This window comes from Bos indicus x Bos taurus, chromosome 9, assembly GCF_003369695.1.
Source record: "Bos indicus x Bos taurus breed Angus x Brahman F1 hybrid chromosome 9, Bos_hybrid_MaternalHap_v2.0, whole genome shotgun sequence".
NCBI lineage: Eukaryota > Metazoa > Chordata > Mammalia > Artiodactyla > Bovidae > Bos > Bos indicus x Bos taurus.
The window spans coordinates 30,027,290-30,047,358 of record NC_040084.1 but is presented as its reverse complement, the minus strand read 5'-3'; the positions used below and the strand labels follow the sequence as shown (position 1 = coordinate 30,047,358).

General features: G+C 39.1%; 1 protein-coding gene across 3 annotated transcripts in view; it reads right to left on the bottom strand.

The window, feature by feature from the left end:
• TBC1D32 (TBC1 domain family member 32) overlaps window positions 1-20,069 on the bottom strand; it is a 205,515-nt gene that overhangs the window by 92,872 nt on the left and 92,574 nt on the right. For all 3 annotated transcript variants that reach the window (XM_027551099.1, XM_027551101.1, XM_027551100.1), the window contains one exon: window positions 17,423-17,511. In XM_027551099.1, the coding sequence (XP_027406900.1) occupies window positions 17,423-17,511 (89 nt within the window). The remainder of the gene's footprint in view (window positions 1-17,422; window positions 17,512-20,069) is intronic.

The window sequence follows — 20,069 nt, the reverse complement described above, 5'->3', positions numbered from 1 at the left end:
CTTGCAGTCCAAGGGACTTTCAAGAGTCTTCTCCAACATTACAGTTCAAAAGCATCAATTCTTTGGTGCTCAGCTTTCTTTATAGTCCAACTCTCACATCCATACATGAATACTGGAAAAACCATAGCCTTGACTAGATGGACCTTTGTTGACAAAGTAATGTCTCTGCTTTTTAATATGCTATCTAGGTTGGTCATAACTTTCCTTCCAAGGAGTAAGCGTCTTTTAATTTCATGGCTGCAATCACCATCTGCAGTGATTTTGGAACCCAGAAAAATAAAGTCTGACACTGTTTCCCAACCTATTTGCCATGAAGTGATGACACCAGATGCCATGATCTTCGTTTTCTGAATGTTTAGCTTTAAGCCAACTTTTTCACTCTCCTCTTTCACTTTCATCAACAGGCTCTTTAGTTCCTGTTCACTTTCTGCCATAAGGGTGGTGTCATCTGCATATCTGAGGTGATTGATATTTCTCCTGGCAATCTCGATTCCAGCTTGTGTTTCTCATGATGTACTCTGCATATAAGTTAAATAAGCAGAGTGAAAACACATGGCCTTGACGTACTCCTTTTCCTATTTGGACCAGTCTGTTGTTCCATGTCCAGTTCTAACTGTTGCTTCCTGACCTGTATACAGGTTTCTCAAGAGGCAGGTCAGGTGGTCTGGTATTCCCATCTCTTTCAGAATGATCCACAGTTTATTGATCCACACAGTCAAAAGCTTTTGCATAGACAATAAACTTAAACTAAGCAAGCCCATTTCTAAAGAATAGTTTTAAGAAATAAATATGGAACAAGATATTGATAATGATGCAAAATAAAAAAAAAATTAAATAAGCTACATTTATAAAGAGAAAGCTGGGATATGCACTGGAATATTATTCATCCTTTTAAAATTATGGTATAGATGAATATTTATAGATATGAGAGAATAATTTAAAATAAGTTTAAAAGGCAGATTAAAAACAATAAGCCCATTGTTCAAAAAGAATTTTCAGTCAAAGGAGCTGTAGGCATGAAGAGACTAGTGCTGGTTATCTTCAACAGGTACGAGTTTTCCCTTAAGAGGATAATGAATACTGTTTTCATTATATTCTAATTATTCTATATAAACAAAAACTCTTTGATAGATAATTCTAAATTGGTTATTTTAATCAGTTTGACATCACTTGATTGTCTTCTTTCTGTTCAGTTCAGTCTCTCAGTCATGTCCGACTCTGACTCCATGGACAGCAGCACGCCAGGCTTCCCTATCTGTCACCAACTCCCAGAGCTTACTCAAATGTGTGTCCATTGAGTTGGTGATGCCATCCAACAATCTCATCCTCTGTCATCCCCTTCTCCTCCTGCCTTCAATCTTTCCCAGCGTCAGGGTCTTTTCAAATGATTCAGTTCTTCCCATCGGCTGATCAAAGTATTGGAGCTTCATCTTCAGCATCAGCCTTGCCAATGAATATTCAGGATTAATTTCCCTTAGGATTGACTGTTTGTGCTGCGACGACCAGGGCACAAAGCGCAGGTGGCTGTGACAACTGGCTCTTGGCTGCAACGACCGGTGCACTAAGCGCGGCCGAGAGGAGCTACCCCACGTCTGAAGTCAGGGGCAGAAGCCAGGAGGACCCCATGCCCCAGGGGCGGCGGCCAAGAGGAGTTACCCCACGTCCGAGGTCAGGGGCAGTGGCTGAGAGTGCCAGGCTGCGATGGCACAGGAACGGCTGAGAGGAGCTACCCCACGTCCGAGGTCGGGGCGGGGCGGCTGAGAGGAGCTACCCCGCATCCAAGGTCAGGGGAGAGGGATGGGGAACGAGAGGAGTTACCCCGCGTCCAAGATGAGGGGCGGCCAGAAGGAGCGCCCCCACGCCTGAGGCCAGGGGCTGCGACCAGGAGGTGCAACCCCACGCCCGAGGCCAGGGGCGGCAGCTGGGAGGCGCTACCCCACGCCCCAACACCTGAGGCCAGGGGCGGCGGCTGGGAGGACCAACCCCACACCTGAGGCCAGGGGCAGCAGCTGGGAGGCGCTACCCCACGCCCCAACACCTGAGGCCAGGGGCAGCGGCCGGGAGGAGCTACCCTATGCCCCCATGCCAGAGGCCAGGGGCTGCGGCTTGGAGGACCAACCCCACGCCTGAGGCCAGGGGCAGCAGCTGGGAGGCGGTACCCCACGCCCCAACACCTGAGGCCAGGGGCGGCGGCTGGGAGGACCAACCCCACGTCCAAGGAGCAGTGGCTGCGCGGGAGGAGGAGGGCCTAGAGGAGCTATCCCACACTGAAGGTCAGGAAGGGCGGTGGTGAGGAGATACCCCTTGTCCAAGGTAAGGAGCAGCGGCTGCGCTTTGCTGGAGTAGCCATGAAGAGATACCCCATGCCCAAGGTAAGAGAAACCCAAGTAAGACGGTAGGTGTTGCAAGAGGGCATCAGAGGGCAGACACACTGAAACCATACTCACAGAAAACTAGTCAATCTAATCACTCTAGGACCACAGCCTTGTCTAACTCAATGAAACTAAGCCATGCCCGTGGGGCAACCCAAGATGAGCAGGTCATGGTGGAGAGATCTGACAGAATGTGGTCCACTGGAGAAGGGAATGGCAAACCACTTGAGTATTCTTGCCTTGAGAACCCCATGAACAGTATGAAAAGGCAAAATGATAAGATACTGAAAGAGGAACTCCCCAGGTCAGTAGGTGCCCAATATGCTACTGGAGATCAGTGGAGAAATAACTCCAGAAAGAATGAAGGGATGGAGCCGAAGCAAAAACAATACCCAGCTGTGGATGTGACTGGTGATAGAAGCAAGGTCCGATGCTGTAAAGAGCAATACTGCATAGGAACCTGGAATGTCAGGTCCATGAATCAAGGCAAATTGGAAGTGGTCAACAAGAGATGGCAAGAGTGAATGTCGACATTCTAGGAATCAGTGAACTAAAATGGACTGGAATGGGTGAATTTAACTCAGATGACCATTATATCTACTACTGCGGGCAGGAATCCCTCAGAAGAAATGGAATAGCCATCATGGTCAACAAAAGAGTCCGAAATGCAGTACTTGGATGCAATCTCAAAAACGACAGAATGATCTCTGTTCATTTCCAAGGCAAATCATTCAATATTATATTAATCCAAGACTATGCCCCAACCAGTAACGGTGAAGAAGCTGAAGTTGAATGGTTCTATGAAGACCTACAAGACCTTTTAGAACTAACACCCAAAAAAGATGTCCTTTTCATTATAGGGGACTGGAATGCAAAAGTAGGAAGTCAAGAAACACCTGGAGTAACAGGCAAATTTGGCCTTGGAATACGGAATGAAGCAGGGCAAAGACTAATAGAGTTTTGCCAAGAAAATGCACTGATCATAATAAACACCCTCTTCCAACAACACAAGAGAAGACTCTACACGTGGACATCACCAGATGGTCAACACCGAAATCAGATTGATTATATTCTTTGCAGCCAAAGATGGAGAAGCTCTATACAGTCAGCAAAAACAAGACCAGGAGCCGACTGTGGCTCAGACCATGAACTCCTTATTGCCAAATTCAGACTTAAATTGAAGAAAGTAGGGAAAACCACTAGACCATACAGGTATGGCCTAAACAAATCCCTTATGATTATACAGTGGAAGTGAGAAATATATTTAAGGGCCTAGATCTGATAGATAGAGTGCCTGATGAACTATGGAATGAGGTTCATGACATTGTACAGGAGACAGGGATCAACACCATCCCCATGGAAAAGAAATGCAAAAAAAAGCAAAATGGCTGTCTGGGAAGGCCTTACAAATAGCTGTGAAAAGAAGAGAAGTGAAAAGCATAGGAGCAAAGGAAAGATATAAGCATCTGAATGCAGAGTTCCAAAGAATAGCAAGAAGAGATAAGAAAGATTTCCTCACGGGTCAATGCAAAAAAACAGAGGAAAACAACAAAATGGGAAAGACTAGAGATCTCTTCAAGAAAATTAGAGATACGAAGGGAACATTTCATGCAAAGATGGGCTTGATAAAGGACAGAAATGGTATGGACCTAACAGAAGCAGAAGATATTAAGAAGAGGTGGCAAGAATACACAGAAGAACTGTACAAAAAAGATCTTCACGACCCAGATAATCACGATGGTGTGATCACTCACCTAGAGCCAGACATCCTGGAATGTGAAGTCAAGTGGGTCTTACAAAGTATCACTACAAACAAAGCTAGTTGAGGTGATGGAATTCCAGTTGAGCTCTTTCAAATCCTGAAAGATGATGCTGTGAAAGTGCTGCGCTCAATATGCCAACAAATTTGGAAAACTCAGCAGTGGCCACAAGACTGCAAAAGGTCAATTTTCATTCAAATCCCAAAGAAAAGCAATGCCAAAGAATGCTCAAACTACCACACAATTGCAGTCATCTCACACACTAGTAAAGTAATGCTCAAAATTCTCCAGGCCAGGCTTCAGCAATATGTGAACCGTGAACTTTCTGATGTTCAAGCTGGTTTTAGAAAAAGCAGAGGAACCAGAGAGCAAATTGCCAACATCCGCTGGATAATGGAAAAAGCAAGAGAGTTCCAGAAAAACATCTATTTCTGCTTTATTGACTAGGCCAAAGCCTTTGACTGTGTGGATAACAATCAACTGTGGAAAATTCTGGAAGGGATGGGAACACCAGACCACCTGGCCTGCCTCTTGAGAAATTTGTATGCAGGTCAGGAAGCAACAGTTAGAACTGGACATGGAACAACAGACTGGTTCCAAATAGGAAAAGGAGTACGTCAAGGCTGTATATTGTCACCCTGCTTATTTAACTTCTATGCAGAGTACATCATGAGAAACGCTGGGCTGGAAGAAGCACAAGCTGGAATCAAGATTGCCAGGAGAAATATCAATAACCTCAGACATGCAGATGACACCACCCTTATGGCAGAAAGTGAAGAGGAACTAAAAAGCCTCTTGATGAAAGTGAAAGTGGAGAGTGAAAAAGTTGGCTTAAAGCTCAACCTACAGAAAACAAAGATCACGGCATCCGGTCCCATCACTTCATGGGAAATAGATGGGGAAACAGTGGAAACAGTGGCAGACTTTATTTTTGGGGGCTCCAAAATCACTGCAGATGGTGACTGCAGCTATGAAATTAAAAGACGCTTACTCCTTGGAAGGAAGGTTATAACCAACCTAGATAGCATATTGAAAAGCAGAGACATTACTTTGCCAACAAAGGTTCGTCTAGTCAAGGCTATGGTTTTTCCTGTGGTCATGTACGGATGTGAGAGTTGGACTGTGAAGAAGGCTGAGCGCCGAAGAATTGATGCCTTTGAACTGTGGTGCTGGAAAAGACTCTTGCAAGTCCCTTGGACTGCAAGGAGATCCACCCAGTCCATTCTGAAGGAGATCAGCCCTGGGATTTCTTTAGAAGGAATGATGCTAAAGCTCAAACTCCAGTACTTTGGCCACCTCATGCGAAGAGTTGACTCACTGGAAAAGACTCTGATGCTGGGAGGGATTAGGGGAAGGAGGAGAAGGGGATGACTGAGAATGAGATGGCTGGATGGCATCACGACTCGATGGACGTGAGTCTGGGTGAACTCCGGGAGTTGGTGATGGACAGGGAGGCCTGGCGTGCTGCAATTCATGGGGTCGCAAAGAGTCAGACACGACTGAGCAACTGAACTGAACTGAACTCTTTATTGTCCAAGGGACTATCAAGACTCTTCTGCAACACCAGAGTTAAAGGCATCAATTCTTCAGCACTCAGCCTTCTTTATGGTCCAACTCTCACATCCATACATGACTACTGGAAGAACCATCGCTTTGACTATATGGATCATCCTTGGTAAAGTAATCTCTCCGTTTTTTAAAATGCTGTCAAGGGTGGTCATAGCTTTTCTTCCAAGGAGCAATCACCTTTTAATTTCATGGCTGCATTCACAATCTGCAGTGATTTTGGAGCCCAAGAAAATAAAGTCTCTCATTGTTTTCATTGTTTCCCCATCTATTTGCCATGAAGTGATGGGACCAGATGTCAGGATCTTCAATTTTTAAATGCTAACTTTTAAGTCAGCTTTTTCACACTCCTCTTTCACTTTCATCAAGAGGCTCTTTAGTTCCTCTTTGCTTTCTGTCATAAAGGTGGTGTCATCTACATATCTGAGGCTATTGATATTTGTCCCAGCAATCTTGATGCCAGCTTGTGCTTCATCCAGTCTGGCATTTTGCATGATGTACTCTGCATAGAAGTTACATAAGCAGGCTGAGAATATACAGCCTTGATGTACTCCTTTCCCAATTTGGAACCAGTCTGTTGTTCCATGTCCGGTTCTAATTATTGCTTCTTGACTTTCATAAAGACATCTCAGGAGGTACGTAAGGAGGTCTGGTATTCCCATCTCTTTCAGTTTGTTGTGATCCACACAGCTTTAGCATAGTCAATGAAGCAGAAGTACATGTTTTTCTGGAATTCTGTTGCTTTTTCTATGATTCAATGGATGTTGGCAATTTGCTCTCTGGTTCCTCTGCCTTTTATAAATCCAGCTTGACATTCTGCAAGTTCTCAGTTCATGTACTGTTGAAGCCTTGCTTAGAGAATTTTGAGCATTACTTGCTAGCACGTGAGATGAGTGCACATGAGTTTGAACATTCTCTGGCATTACCTTTCCTTGGGATTAGAATGAAAACTGACATTTTCCAGTTGTGGCCACTGCTGAGTTTTCCAAATTTGCTGGCATATTGAGCACAGCATTTCACAGCATCACCTTTTAGGATTTGAAATAGCTCAGCTGGAATTCCATCACCTTGACTAGCTTTGTTCATAGCAATGCTTCCCTAAGGCCCACTTGACTTCACACTCCAGGATATCTGGCTCTAGGTGAGTCATCACACCATCACAGTTACCTAGAGTCATGAGGACCTACTTCTGTGTACTCTTGTCACCTCTTCTAAATATTGTCTGCTTCTGTTAGGTCCATACTGTTTCTGTCCTTTATTGTGCCCATCTTTACATGAAATCTTCCCTTGGTTATCTCTAATTTTCTTGAAGAGACCGCTAGTCTTTCCCATTCTATTGTTTTCCTCTATTTCTTTGCACTGATCACTTAGGAAGGCTTTCTTATCTCTCTCCTTGCTATTCTTTGGAATTCTCCATTCATATGGATACATCTTTCCTTTTCTCCTTTGTCTTTCACTTCTCTTCTTTTCTTAGCTAGTTGCAAGGGCTCCTCAGACAATCATTCTGTCTTTTTGCATTTCTTTTTCTTGTGGGTGGTTTTGAGCACCGCCTCCTGTACAATGTTTAGAACCTCTGTCCACAGTTCTTCAGGTACTCGGTCTATCAGATCTAATCTTTTGACTCTCCTTGTCACTTCTACTGTATAATCATAAGGGATTTGATTTAGGTCAGAACTGAATGGTCTAGTGGTTTTCCCTACTTTCTTCAATTTAAGTCTAAATTTGGCAATAAAGAGTTCATGATCTGAAGCACAGTCAGCTCGTGGTCTTGTTTTTGCTGACTGTATAGAGCTTCTCCATCTTTGGCTGCAAAGAATATAATCATTCTTATTTCGGTATTGACCATCTGGTGATGTCATGTGTAGTCATCTCTTGTACGGCTGAAGTTAGTGTTTGCTATGACCAGTGTGTTCTCTTGGCAAAACTCTGTTAGCCTTTGACCTGCTTCAATTTGTACTCCAAGGCCAAACTTGACTGTTACTACAAGGATCTCTTGACTTCCTACTTTTGCATTCCAGTCCCCTTTGATGAAAAGGACATCTTTTTTGGGTGTTAGTTCTAGCAGGTCTTGTAGGTCTTCACAGAACCATTCAACTTCAGTTTCTTCGGCATTAGTGGCTGGGGCATAGACTTGGATTACTGTGATATTGAATGGTTTGCCTAGGAAACGAACAGAGATCATTCTGTCATTTTTGAGATGGCACCCAATTACTGCATTCTGGACTCTTTTGTTGACTATGAGAGCTACTTCATTTCTTCTTAGGGATTCTTGCCCACAGTAATAGATACAGGGGTCATCTGAATTAAATTTGCCCATTCCGATCCATTTTAGTTCACTGATTCTTAAAATATCTATGTTCACTCTTGCAATCTTCTGTTTGACCTGAGCTGTTTAAAGATTACCTTCTTTAAATTAACTTAATAGAATAAAATCATGTTTTTTATATATGCATGTGTGTATATCCAGAACCCAAAATGTGGACAGTTTTGTGGTTATATTCTAATTTTTGATGTTAAAGAAAGATTACAAAAGATTTTTAAAATTATTTATTACCAGTGTTAATAAGATTTAAGTTTACCTGGCATCTGGGTCACTGGAAATAAATAGTTTGATGTTTTGTTGTGATGGAATATTAACACTTTTCTATATTCAAGATAACCAGACTGTTTCTAAACTGAAAAACAAATATGTATTTTTTTATTTTTCCTCTTCAAGTCATCTTCCAGGTCAAACTTTCTATAAAGAAGTTAGTTATGCAAAAAAATATTCATTATAATGTGTATAAAATTTACTATTCATTGATATAAAATAAAATAGAAAATGATTAATTTTAAAGGCTGTTCTTTAAATTTGGATTCCTGAGTTTTATTTTGAGGAAAATTAACAAATAGGCCACATTAGAGTTTCAAATGAAGACATATTATAATAGATTTTAGGAGAACTATATTAACATTTTTAACCATATTAAATTTTAATGTGTATAATTAAGAATGACTACCTAAGATTTAAGATGTTAAAAATAAGCAATTCTAAAATCAATAACTAAAACATAATTTACAGTTTGAGATAAAGACTATTTATATTAATAATGATGTAACTTTTTTCTCTATAAAATACAGTTTTCATATTGAAATAAAATAGTCTAGGGAAGAGTATAATGTTCTTCTAGCCTAAAGATCAGAGAAGGCAATGGCACCCCACTCCAGTACTCTTGCCTAGAGAATCCCATGGATGGAGGAGCCTGGTAGGCTGCAGTCCATGGGGTTGCTAAGGGTTAGACATGACTGAGAGACTTCCCTTTCACATTTCACTTTCATGCATTGGAGAAGGCAATGGCAACCCACTCCAGTATTCTTGCCTGGAGAATCCCAGGGACGGGGGAGGCTGGTGGGCTGCCATCTATGGAGTCGCACAGAGTCGGACACGACTGAAGCGACTTAGCAGCAGCAGCAGCAGCCTAAAGATGGTTGCTGCTTAGTCACTCAGTCATGTCTGACTCTTTGCAACCCCATGGACCGTAGCCTACCAGGCTCCTCTGTCCATGGGATTCTCCAGGCAAGAATACTGGAGTGGGTTGCCATTCTGTTCTCCAAAAAGATGGTTAATAAAATCTTAAAACTGCTAAACCTTGAACAACATCAAGTTGCTCATGGGATCTGACAACAAAAAGAAAAGACAAAAACAAAAATAAGTAAGTGGGACCAGATGACACTAAGAAAATCAATAGAATGAAAAGACAACCTAAATAATGAGAGAGAAAAAGCTGCACACCATATAGCTGATAAGGGGCTAATAATCCAAAATGTATAAAGAACTCATCCAACTCAAAAACAAAAACAAAATATATATATGTATATATATAATTTAAAAATGGGAAGAGGGTCTAAATATACATTTTTCCAAAGACAACAAATGGCCAACAGGTACATGAAAAGATGCTCAGATTCCCTAATCACCAGGGTAATGCAAATCAAAACTACCTCACACTTGTTAGAATGGCTATTATCCAAATACCAAGAAATAATGTTAGGATATGGAGAAAAGGGAACTCTTGTGCACTGTTGGTGGAAACACAAGTTGGTACAGCCACCACAGAATACAGTACAGAGGTTTCTCAAAAAATTAAAAATATAAGTACCATATGATACAGCAATTTTGCTTCCGTATATTTTACCCAAAGAAAATGAAAACACTAATTCAAAAAGATATATATACCCCCAAGTTCATAGCAGCATTGTTTATAAAAGGAAAGAAATGAAACAAACTAAATTTCAATTGATGTATAAATGGATAAAGAAAAAAAATATATATATATAATGAGATTATTCAGCCATACAAAACAAAATCTTTCCATTCGCAACATGAATTGGCCTTGAGAGCATTACAGTAAGTGAAATAAGTCTGAAAGACAAATACTGTATGATCACTTACATGTGGAATAAAAAAAAAAAACAGTTCATGCATAGAGAACAGACTGACTGCCAAAGGATAGTGGAAGGGCAAGATGGGTCAAGAGAACGTGTACTACATTTGGAAGTTGTTAAGACAGTAAATCTTCAATGTTCTCATTACAAGAAAAAAACGATTCCTATTAACTATGCATGCATGCTGATGATCTTAAGTAGACTTCTGTGTTGAAGTCTACTTCACACATTTATACACAATATATACAAGTATATTTCACAATATATACAACTATCACCTGAACTATATTATGTCAATTACATCTCAAATTACAGACAATTACACCTCAAATTATAGAGGATAAAAACCTCACTGTGCCTTAATTAGTGTCCTTAAAAGACATGTTTAAGAAAATAATTTGCACATAGCATATAATAAATGCACAGCTTCTTTGAAAAAGTTTCCAGGCAACTGTCTTAATCAACAGAGTTAGCAAATGAATATTAACCCAATAACCAAAAAGTACTAGGCAATGAGGTGGCATGAAAGTAAAAGAAAATGATACTCCCTCAGGAAGATTTAAGTCTTAGTCAGAGAGAAAAATAAAATTAAGTCCTTGTGAATGACCAAAAAGGCAATGGACATCCAGGAAAATTAAAAGATCAGAGTATGCTATAATAGGGCTTACTTTGGGGCTCAGCTGGTAAGGAATCTGCCTGCAATGTGGGAGAACTGGGTTTGATCCCTGGGTTGGGAAGATCCCCTGGAGAAGGAAAAGGCTACCCACTCCAGTATCCTGGCCTGGAGAATTCCACGGACTGTATAGTCCATGGGGTCACAAAGAGTCGGACATGACTGAACGATTTTCACTATATGCTATAATAAGTCAAGGAGAAAGTAATTCATAAAGAAAGCTTTGCCTTGAAAGAGGATGATCCAAATTTTAACAAAGATGGCAAAAGTGAAGATAACATTCAAGACAAACAGGTATAGAGGCAATAATAAACACTGTGCTTGATGGAACAAAGTCTAACCTACATTAGTTCAGGGTGAGGAAGGTAGAAAATATTAATAATATACATAGGAGGTGAAGATATTATGGAGCTCCTTGAAAGCCACATAGAGTCTGGAACTGTCAAATTATTTAAAATGGGATGATGGAGAGCTTTATAAAGATGCTATTCTTTTCTGCATTAATTACCTCACATTTTTCATTATCAACATCCAATTTCTCACTAGATAGCAAGGTTAAAGAGAATGAGCATCACATCATATTTACACATTATTACATCTCCTACATGTAGTGGAGCTACGTGTTCAAAGAGTTCAAAAGTGCTGGTTGTTAGGTCATTTCAAACAGGGCTAATGGGACCAAATCTAGGAACCCTTAATGCTTTGACCAAAGACTGAATTCTTCATTGGATATTACAGTCACTCGAGGGTGCTATGCTTTCCTCTTGGAGATACAAGCCACTCACAGAGGATGAGATGGTTGGATGGCATCACCGACTCAATGGACATGAGTGTGAGCAAACTCTGGGATATGGTGAAGGACAGGGAAGCCTGGTGTTCTGCAGTCCATGCGGTCACAAAGAGTCAGACACAACTGAGCAACTGAACAACAACAACATACGCACAGCTGGCGATTTGGGAAAGTAAATATAAATGTGAATGTCTTCCAAGTTAAAAAAAAAAAAAAACTGGCTAAGTAAATAGAGAAAACTAAAATTTTTTAAATTTTACTCTAGTCAAATATAAAAAGTATTGCTCATCTTAGGTCACTACAAGAAACCCAGATTAGCTTCATTTCCTTCCTGGGTAGAGAGGAAAATAGAGTCTCTGACTCATGAAGGTAGGTCAGGAAATGGCAGGAGCACATCCTTCTAACATAGGAAGCTGGGAGGCCAAATCAATGAGAACATTAATGTCCTCAGCTTTTTTATAGCAGAGAGTCAATCAATACTTTATAAAAGTGAGACATAATGCTCAGACCACTTGAAGTATTTTATATAATCTTTTTTCTTAACCTTAGAGGAAATGCTGGGGATATAATTACCTCTCAAGTGAAAAGACAGCTATTTGAAATTCAGCAATTCTTTCTGTCTCACTAGGGTTTCTTTTTCTTTTCTATGAAATTCATTTTGAATTTTAAATGGAAACAATGATTCCATTTTTATAAACTATTTCCACATATCTATTCTTCTGTCTGTATATGCATAGAAAGACATCTAGAATGATTTTCCTCAATGTTGATAATGTCACTTTCAGAGTTATTAGAAATTTCATTTATTATATTTAATTACCTGCATTGGTTAATTTCTTTATAATAAAAACAAATTATTTTTTGAAATGCAAAGAAAATTAAGATGACTCAATGAGTCGTCTGGTAGTTCAGAATAATGATTTACACTGGGGATAAAAACTGGGACATCCACTGGCATACAGATGTACTAAAAGGCAAAAGCAAAAGTGAATGAACTACAGGTAGAGCATAAAGGAAAAAGTGGATTCAGAACCAAGCCCTGAGTATTCCATCAATCAGAGGTTGCCTAGAAAATGAAAAAGAGCAGAAACTGCAGCCATAGGAGTATGTGCTATCACAGAAGGTAAAAGAATTCTCATATAGAAAGAAATCTCCCATTATGTCAATGTCTTGCTTACAGCAAGATGAGAATATAGAATCCACTAGATTCATCAGCATAGAAGCTGCAAGTGACCTTGAGATGAATAGGATGTGCAACTCTGACAGAGCTGTACAAGTCAATATCAAATCTTAAGTGGGCTGAGGAGTAAAGAGAGGTGAGCAAGCAGGGACAGTTTGTGCAGATATGTTTTGCTGCAAGAGGAAAAGAAATAGGAAGTGACTGCAGAGAGACATGATATCAAGAGAAGTTTCTTGTGCATATGTTTTGCTGCATTTCAATATAAATTGGGACATGTAAAGGCAAGTCTGCACACTGTTGATGTGGAAACAAAGAGGTTTAGGAGAGCTAATCAAAGAAGCAACCTTCTTGAGTATTAGCCGTTTACAATATAAGACCCTGGCAAATAAAAATTCAGAAACTTAAATAGGATGTGATGCTGCTGAAAGTGTAAATCCACATTTCCCTAAGCCCCAAATTAGCCTTATCTAAGTGCTGTGGAAAACCTAAAGATATTGTATAAAACTTAACATTATGCTAGTCTAGATTTTTGAAGCAAGGGGAAAAAAAATAAAGTGAATGGAAGAAAGCAATGCTAAATGAAGAAATCAAACACATTAACAAGATGAGCCACTGAAGAGAATGGTACAATTAGAAACAAACCAAAAAATTGTGGGACTGAGAAAAAATGATACAGGCAAAAATCCCAAATACTAAGAAATGGGATTTAAAGGCAAAGCCAAAGAATGCTCAAACTACCACACAATTGCACTCACCTCACACGCTAGTAAAGTAATGCTCAAAATTCTCCAAGCCAGGCTTCAGCAATATGTGAACCGTGAACTTCCTGATGTTCAAGCTGGTTTTAGAAAAGGCAGAGGAACCAGAGATCAAATTGCCAACATCCCCTGGATCATGGAAAAAGCAAGAGAGTTCCAGAAAAACATCTATTTTGCTTTATTGACTATGCCAAAGCCTTTGACTGTGTGGATCACAATCAACTGTGGAAAATTCTGAAAGAGATGGGAATACCAGACCACCTGACCTGTCTCTTGAGAAATTTGTATGCAGGTCAGGAAGCAACAATTAGAACTGGAAATGGAACAACAGACTGGTTCCAAATAGGAAAAGGAGTACGTCAAGGCTGTATATTGTCACCCTGCTTATTTAACTTATATGCAGAGTACATCATGAGAAACGCTGGGCTGCAGGAAGCACAAGCTGGAATCAAGATTGCCAGGAGAAATATCAATCACCTCAGATATGCAGATGACACCACCCTTATGGCAGAAAGTGAAGAGGAACTAAAAAGCCTCTTGATGAAAGTGAAAGTGGAGAGTGAAAAAGTTGACTTAAAGCTCAACATTCAGAAAATGCAGATCACGGCATCCGGTCCCATCACTTCATGGGAAATAGATGGGAAACAGTGGAAACAGTGGCAGACTTTATTTTTGGGGGCTCCAAAATCACTGCAGATGGTGATTGCAGCCATGAAATTAAAAGACGCTTACTCCTTGGAAGGAAAGTTATGACCAACCTAGATAGCATATTGAAAAGCAGAGACATTACTTTGCCAACAAAGGTTCGTCTAGTCAAGGCTATGGTTTTTCCTGTGGTCATGTATGGATGTGAGAGTTGGACTGTAAAGAAGGCTGAGTGCCAAAGAATTGATGCCTTTGAACTGTGGTGTTGGAGAAGACTCTTGAGAGTCCCTTGGACTGCAAGGAGATCCAACCAGTCTATTCTGAAGGAGATCAGCCCTGGGATTTCTTTGGAAGGAATATGCTAAAGCTGAAACTCCAGTACTTTGGCCACCTCATGCGAAGAGTTGACTCATTGGAAAAGCCCCTGATGCTGGGAGGGATTGGGAGCAGGAGGAGAAGGGGACGACAGAGAATGAGATGGCTGGATGGCATCACTGACTCAATGGATGTGAGTCTGGGTGAACTCCGGGAGTTGGTGATGGACAGGGAGGCCTGGTGTGCTGCGATTCATGGGGTTGCAAAGAGTCGGACACGACTGAGCGACTGAACTGAACTGAACTGAAGCTATGATTTAAATTATCACCATTGGACCTCAGTGACCAATGCTAGATGGAATCAGTAGAAAAATGAAAATAAACTAACTTGAGATGCATAACTTAAAAACATAACTGAGTATTATAAGGATGGACTTTAAAATACAATAAAACAAACTTCCTGTCAAGGAAAAATCTGTTAAAAGGAACATAAAATTAAAATACGAATTTTTCTTCAAAAAGTTGTTTGAATGCTGACATTATAAATAGCCTATTACCTGGCAGCATCTAGAAGACTACAGAGATACTCAAAAAATGAAGTTAAAATTTATTTCCTAAGTAAAAATCAAAAATAGTATAGAGCAAGTAGACAGATATAAAGAAACACTTCAAGTACTGCTTCTCTGTATCTATTACTAACATTTTTATAGTGCTTTCTATGTGTCAAGCACTGCTATACCCTTCTAATTTTTCATATGTAAGTCTCAGGGTAACTCTATGAGGAGATATACAATTATCCTCCATTTTATAGATGAGTAACTGACATCTCACTTTCAGTTCTGTTTAGTCACTCAGTCATGTCTGACTCTTTGTGACTCCATGGACTGCAGCACATGAGGCCTCCCTGCCCATCACCAACTCCCGGAGTTTACTCAAACTCATGTCCATCAAGTCGGTGATGCCATCCAACTATCTCATTCTCTGTCATCCCCTTTTCCTCCTGCCTTCAATCCTTCCCAGCATCAGGGTCTTTTCAAATGAGTCAGCTCTTCACATCAGGTGGCCAAAGTATTGGAGTTTCAGCTTCAACATCAGCTTTCCAATGAATATTCAGGACTGATTTCCTTTAGAATGGACTGGCTGGATCTTTTTTGCAGTCCAAGAGATCTCACTTTATACAACTAGTAAACAGCAGGCAGTCTGACTCCATGTTGCTAACCACTATATTGATGGTTATTACATGTATCAAGAATAGAATGGTAAATCTTTTTCATGTAGGAGAGAATGACTCCATTTAAACATTATAAGAAGGCACACACACGCACATCAGTATACTTTATCCTCAGGAGTATTTTACTTCTTGGATTGCTTTTTACGTGACTTAAAATCCTACTGTTAAAAATTTAGCCAGAATACCAGAGGAAAATATTACTTTATAAAAGAAAGAAAACATATAGAAAAAAAATTCATTCAATGCATTAATAAGAAGAGGCCAAAATCTACGGTCCACAATTAGAAAACTCAGAAAAATACTTGCTATTCAAAAGGAGGATTCCCCAGAAATCCTCATCACTGTTTGCTATGTGATTATCTGATGCTATTCACAGAAAGTTAAAATTGAATGTGAAAACACATTTTGAGATAAAAAGCACACTACCCAAAAAAGTATAATAGCTATATCTTTTTTTTCTATCTTCTTTGAACTAGAAAGTCCAAAAATGAAGCTCATCTATTAATGAGTGTAATTTTAAAAAAGGTTTAAGACTTATATACTACCATTAGAGAATTCTAATTTTAGAAAAGTAATTGCTTTACTTCTTAGGTAGAACATTCTCACTGACCTCCTCCATCATACTTGAAAAAGTTACTTTGCTAGTTGAAAGGAAACCATGAACCTATGAAAGTGAACATTTCTTCAATTCAGCTGCTTTTAAATGTTAAGGAGTATAAATTCAGAAAATATTTAAACCTTGGGTTAAAGAGTATGATAAATATTGAGGAGCAAAATCTGGGCAAGATAGCATCCATTTCTAGGCCTTTTTTTTAAAAAAGACCACATTTTGGCAGGAATTCTACCCAATACTGAGGGAGGAAAGCAACAGGCTGAGCTGACTCCATCTTGAAAAAGAAGGAAACTCCATCATGCACGTTCAGTGAGCTCTGGACCATGTGCCTGGGAGCCATGGGGATAACAGCTACAGCCAAACTGGCCTCCCGGACTGATAAACACCAGATTCCATATTAAGAATTCCCGTCACCAAAAAGAATGTAATAATCCTCTATGTAGTCAATGACCTTTGTAATCTTGGTGGCACCCATTGGTGTAGGCTACAGTGTATAACCAGCTGACCCTTCTGATTATGAATCATGGCTGTAACCTGATTGATCTCCCTTTAACATTTTCCAGGCTAGGTTTAAGGAATTTGGGGATGTGGGCTTGAGCAGTACACTTAAGATACATAAGGTTTTCACAAAACTCGGTTGGTTTCCTTAGCTAGGAGGAGACCCTGCCTTGGGCACGTGTAATAAACTGCACTTCACTATCTGCATTGTCCTTCTGAGTCAGTTTGTTTCCCGGAACGTGTGGCTACAATGATACCAATGCAGGGAAGCCCCAGTTGACTCCTGAGAAAACTGAATAGTAAACAAAAATGCCTCTAATAAATCAAGCAAAAGTGATAATACAGAACTTAAATGCAGCAAAGACTACAATGTAAAAATCTAACGACTACAATTTACTCTGTAATGTTACAGAAGACAAATTACCTTTAAACATGCTTTAAAAATAATATTACATAATAAAATAATTTTAAATATTATATCATAAATATTATAAAATTTAAAAATATTATAAAATTATTTTAAATATTATAAATATAGAACATATGCTCAACTATTTCTACAACATAGAAAACACCAAGTGAAATTCAGCATCTTACCTTAGACCAAAGATGTGTGATTGTTCGTAGTTGAATAAAGAACGAATCTTGGCTTCAGAATTCAAAATTATAAGTCTGTCAATAATATCCTATAAAACAGTCTTAGAGTTAGACTGTACTTGGCTGAAACCATTTAAAGAAAATCAAATTGACAAATATTTAGATTTGTGCTTTACATGTGAGTGTACGGAGCTTTACATTTGAATGTAGAGAGCCATTTAAAAAAGGGATTTTTTTTTTAAATTAATAGCTGAGTCTCACCCCTAGAGATTCTAAATTAATTAGTCTGGGTGTGATATGGACATTAAGACTTGTAAACATTCCTGAAATGAATCAAATGTTTAGCCAAAAAGGAGAATCATTAATTTATAACCCACTTTGGTACTGTGTGAGCAGCTTACTGTAACCAGTTCAATACTGTTTAAACTTTTAAAAATGTAAACTACTTTCAAAAACAAATTTGAATTCTACAAATGTCAAGCATAAACAGTGGATTTAGTTTTATCTGGAACTATTTGAGATTTTGTTAATAGATATCTTCTCCTCATGTAAATCAGTGGTTTCCAACCCCGAACACAACCCTATGGAACTTAAAAAAGTAAACAGCTGCCCAGGCTCTACCCCAGAGCAATTACCTCACTATTCCTGAGGGTAGAATTCTGGCATTAACATCCTTGTAAAAGCTTCCCAAAGTTGTTGCAATGGGTAACCAGGTTTAAAAATCACTGATGCAGAGAGAACTTGATGCCTAGGTGTCATCAGCTGTCCCAAGCAATGACAATAAAAGCCCAACACAAAATTCTGAGCATTCTCTAAAAGGCTTTCTTTCTATAATGCCTGACTTTTGTGCATATCTTTGTTTAGGCCTAAGATATTTATTCATAGACAAATACCTTTCTCTCTCATTGTTCATTTTCCTGACCAACAAACTTGCTACATTCCATGAGTTTAAATTCAAGATACTTCTGTAACCAATATGGCAAAAAGAGGAAGATTATACTAGGGAATAAAGTCACAGAATATTTACTGAGGTCAATATAGATAATAGTACGAACATATCAAATAACTTAAGAGGCCACAAAATAAGTCTGTAAGAAGGAGGAAATAATGGACTTAAAAATCACATCTGAAAAATAATAAGACACAGTAAATACAGGATTTTTAATAAACTTACAAACTGAAATGTTTACATGGAACACTTAGGAAGGCATTTACCATTCCACAGATATCTAGAAAAATGTGTAAATAATGTAAGCACAAGAATTTACAATCAGCAAATATTAAATAAACTGCCTAACAATGAAGAATGAAAGAATTGCTAACTTTAAGAATCTGTCACTGTTGTCTGCTTCTTAGCAAGCGTTGACTTAAAAATAGTCACAACCTTAAAGTTGAGAGTTATGTTTTATTCAATGCAAATTTTTAGGACTTAAGCTCAAGAGGCAACATCTCAGGAAACCCTGAGAAAACTGCTCTAGGGGGGTGGGTCGGGGTGTGAGTCAGGTTATACAGAAGTTTGCAACAAAAGGCAGGTAAGGTTATATAGAAGTTTGCAACAAAAGGCAGGTAGTCTGAACATCTTTGTGAATTAAAGAAAACCAGATATCCCAAATTAAGGAATTTAGCACTTTTCTATGTTTGGAAAGATACAAGAGTCTGGACTCACAGAAATCATTCCTTTTATTAGCATCTCACCTATCCTAGGGCCAGTATCCTAAGTTCACATCCTGAATTCTTTAGTGCTCACCACAGGGAGTGGCTGGAGCCTAATGGCTGCCTGGTCTCACTAAGGTATTTTTCTCCTTCCTGAGTACCCTCAGGGTTCAGGAATTCACCTTTGGAGGCCCAGAATCACTGATGCCTGTGACATCCTTGTTTACTGATACAGCAGGAAATACTCCATTTCTCACTAGACATTCCTTGTTTCAAAACACTTCTTGACACTTCATGGTTCAAAAGTTTTAGCTCTGAATCTAAGTACTAGATACTGTAAGAATACAGGATATAGAATGTATTTCCAATAAGCTAACTGCAGCAATCTATCAATGATAATGCATTTTTCAGAGAACAAATGTTACAATAAATGAATTCTTCTTCAAAGAGGATTATATTGATGGATCACCACTTAGGGAAGAAAAGGAAACTCCTGAGAAGTCTGCCTTATGGAGAAATTCAGTTTCTAAGCAAAATGGGTATCAAGAAGGCAATGTTTCCTAAAATAAGCAGTAGCTTTCCAGTAACAAATCAGTGCAAGTAAGGTTTGGGACTTGCAAAAAGGAGTCAGGAACTCTGTACTTTTTTTTTTTTTTTTTTTAAAGCATATTGTCTAGCTTGAGAATACATTAAATGACCAAGTAAGCCAGAATGAAACCAAGACTGGAAAAACAAAGAAGAATATTCATTTTCTATAAATCAATATATGTTTGAGTGCCTATTGTGTTTACAATTGTCCCAAAGCTTGTGTTTGTGCTATTTGATGCCTTTTACTTAAGATAGGGCCAAGTGAAGGGTAAAGAACAGATCAACCATAATGCCAATATTCCCATACTTGCATTATTAGGAGTATCTTGCAACTAGTTAGCCCATGAACATCTATAAGCAGAATTCAGTCTATTAAAAGTCCTTCCTTGTACTTTTTCAAAGAAGG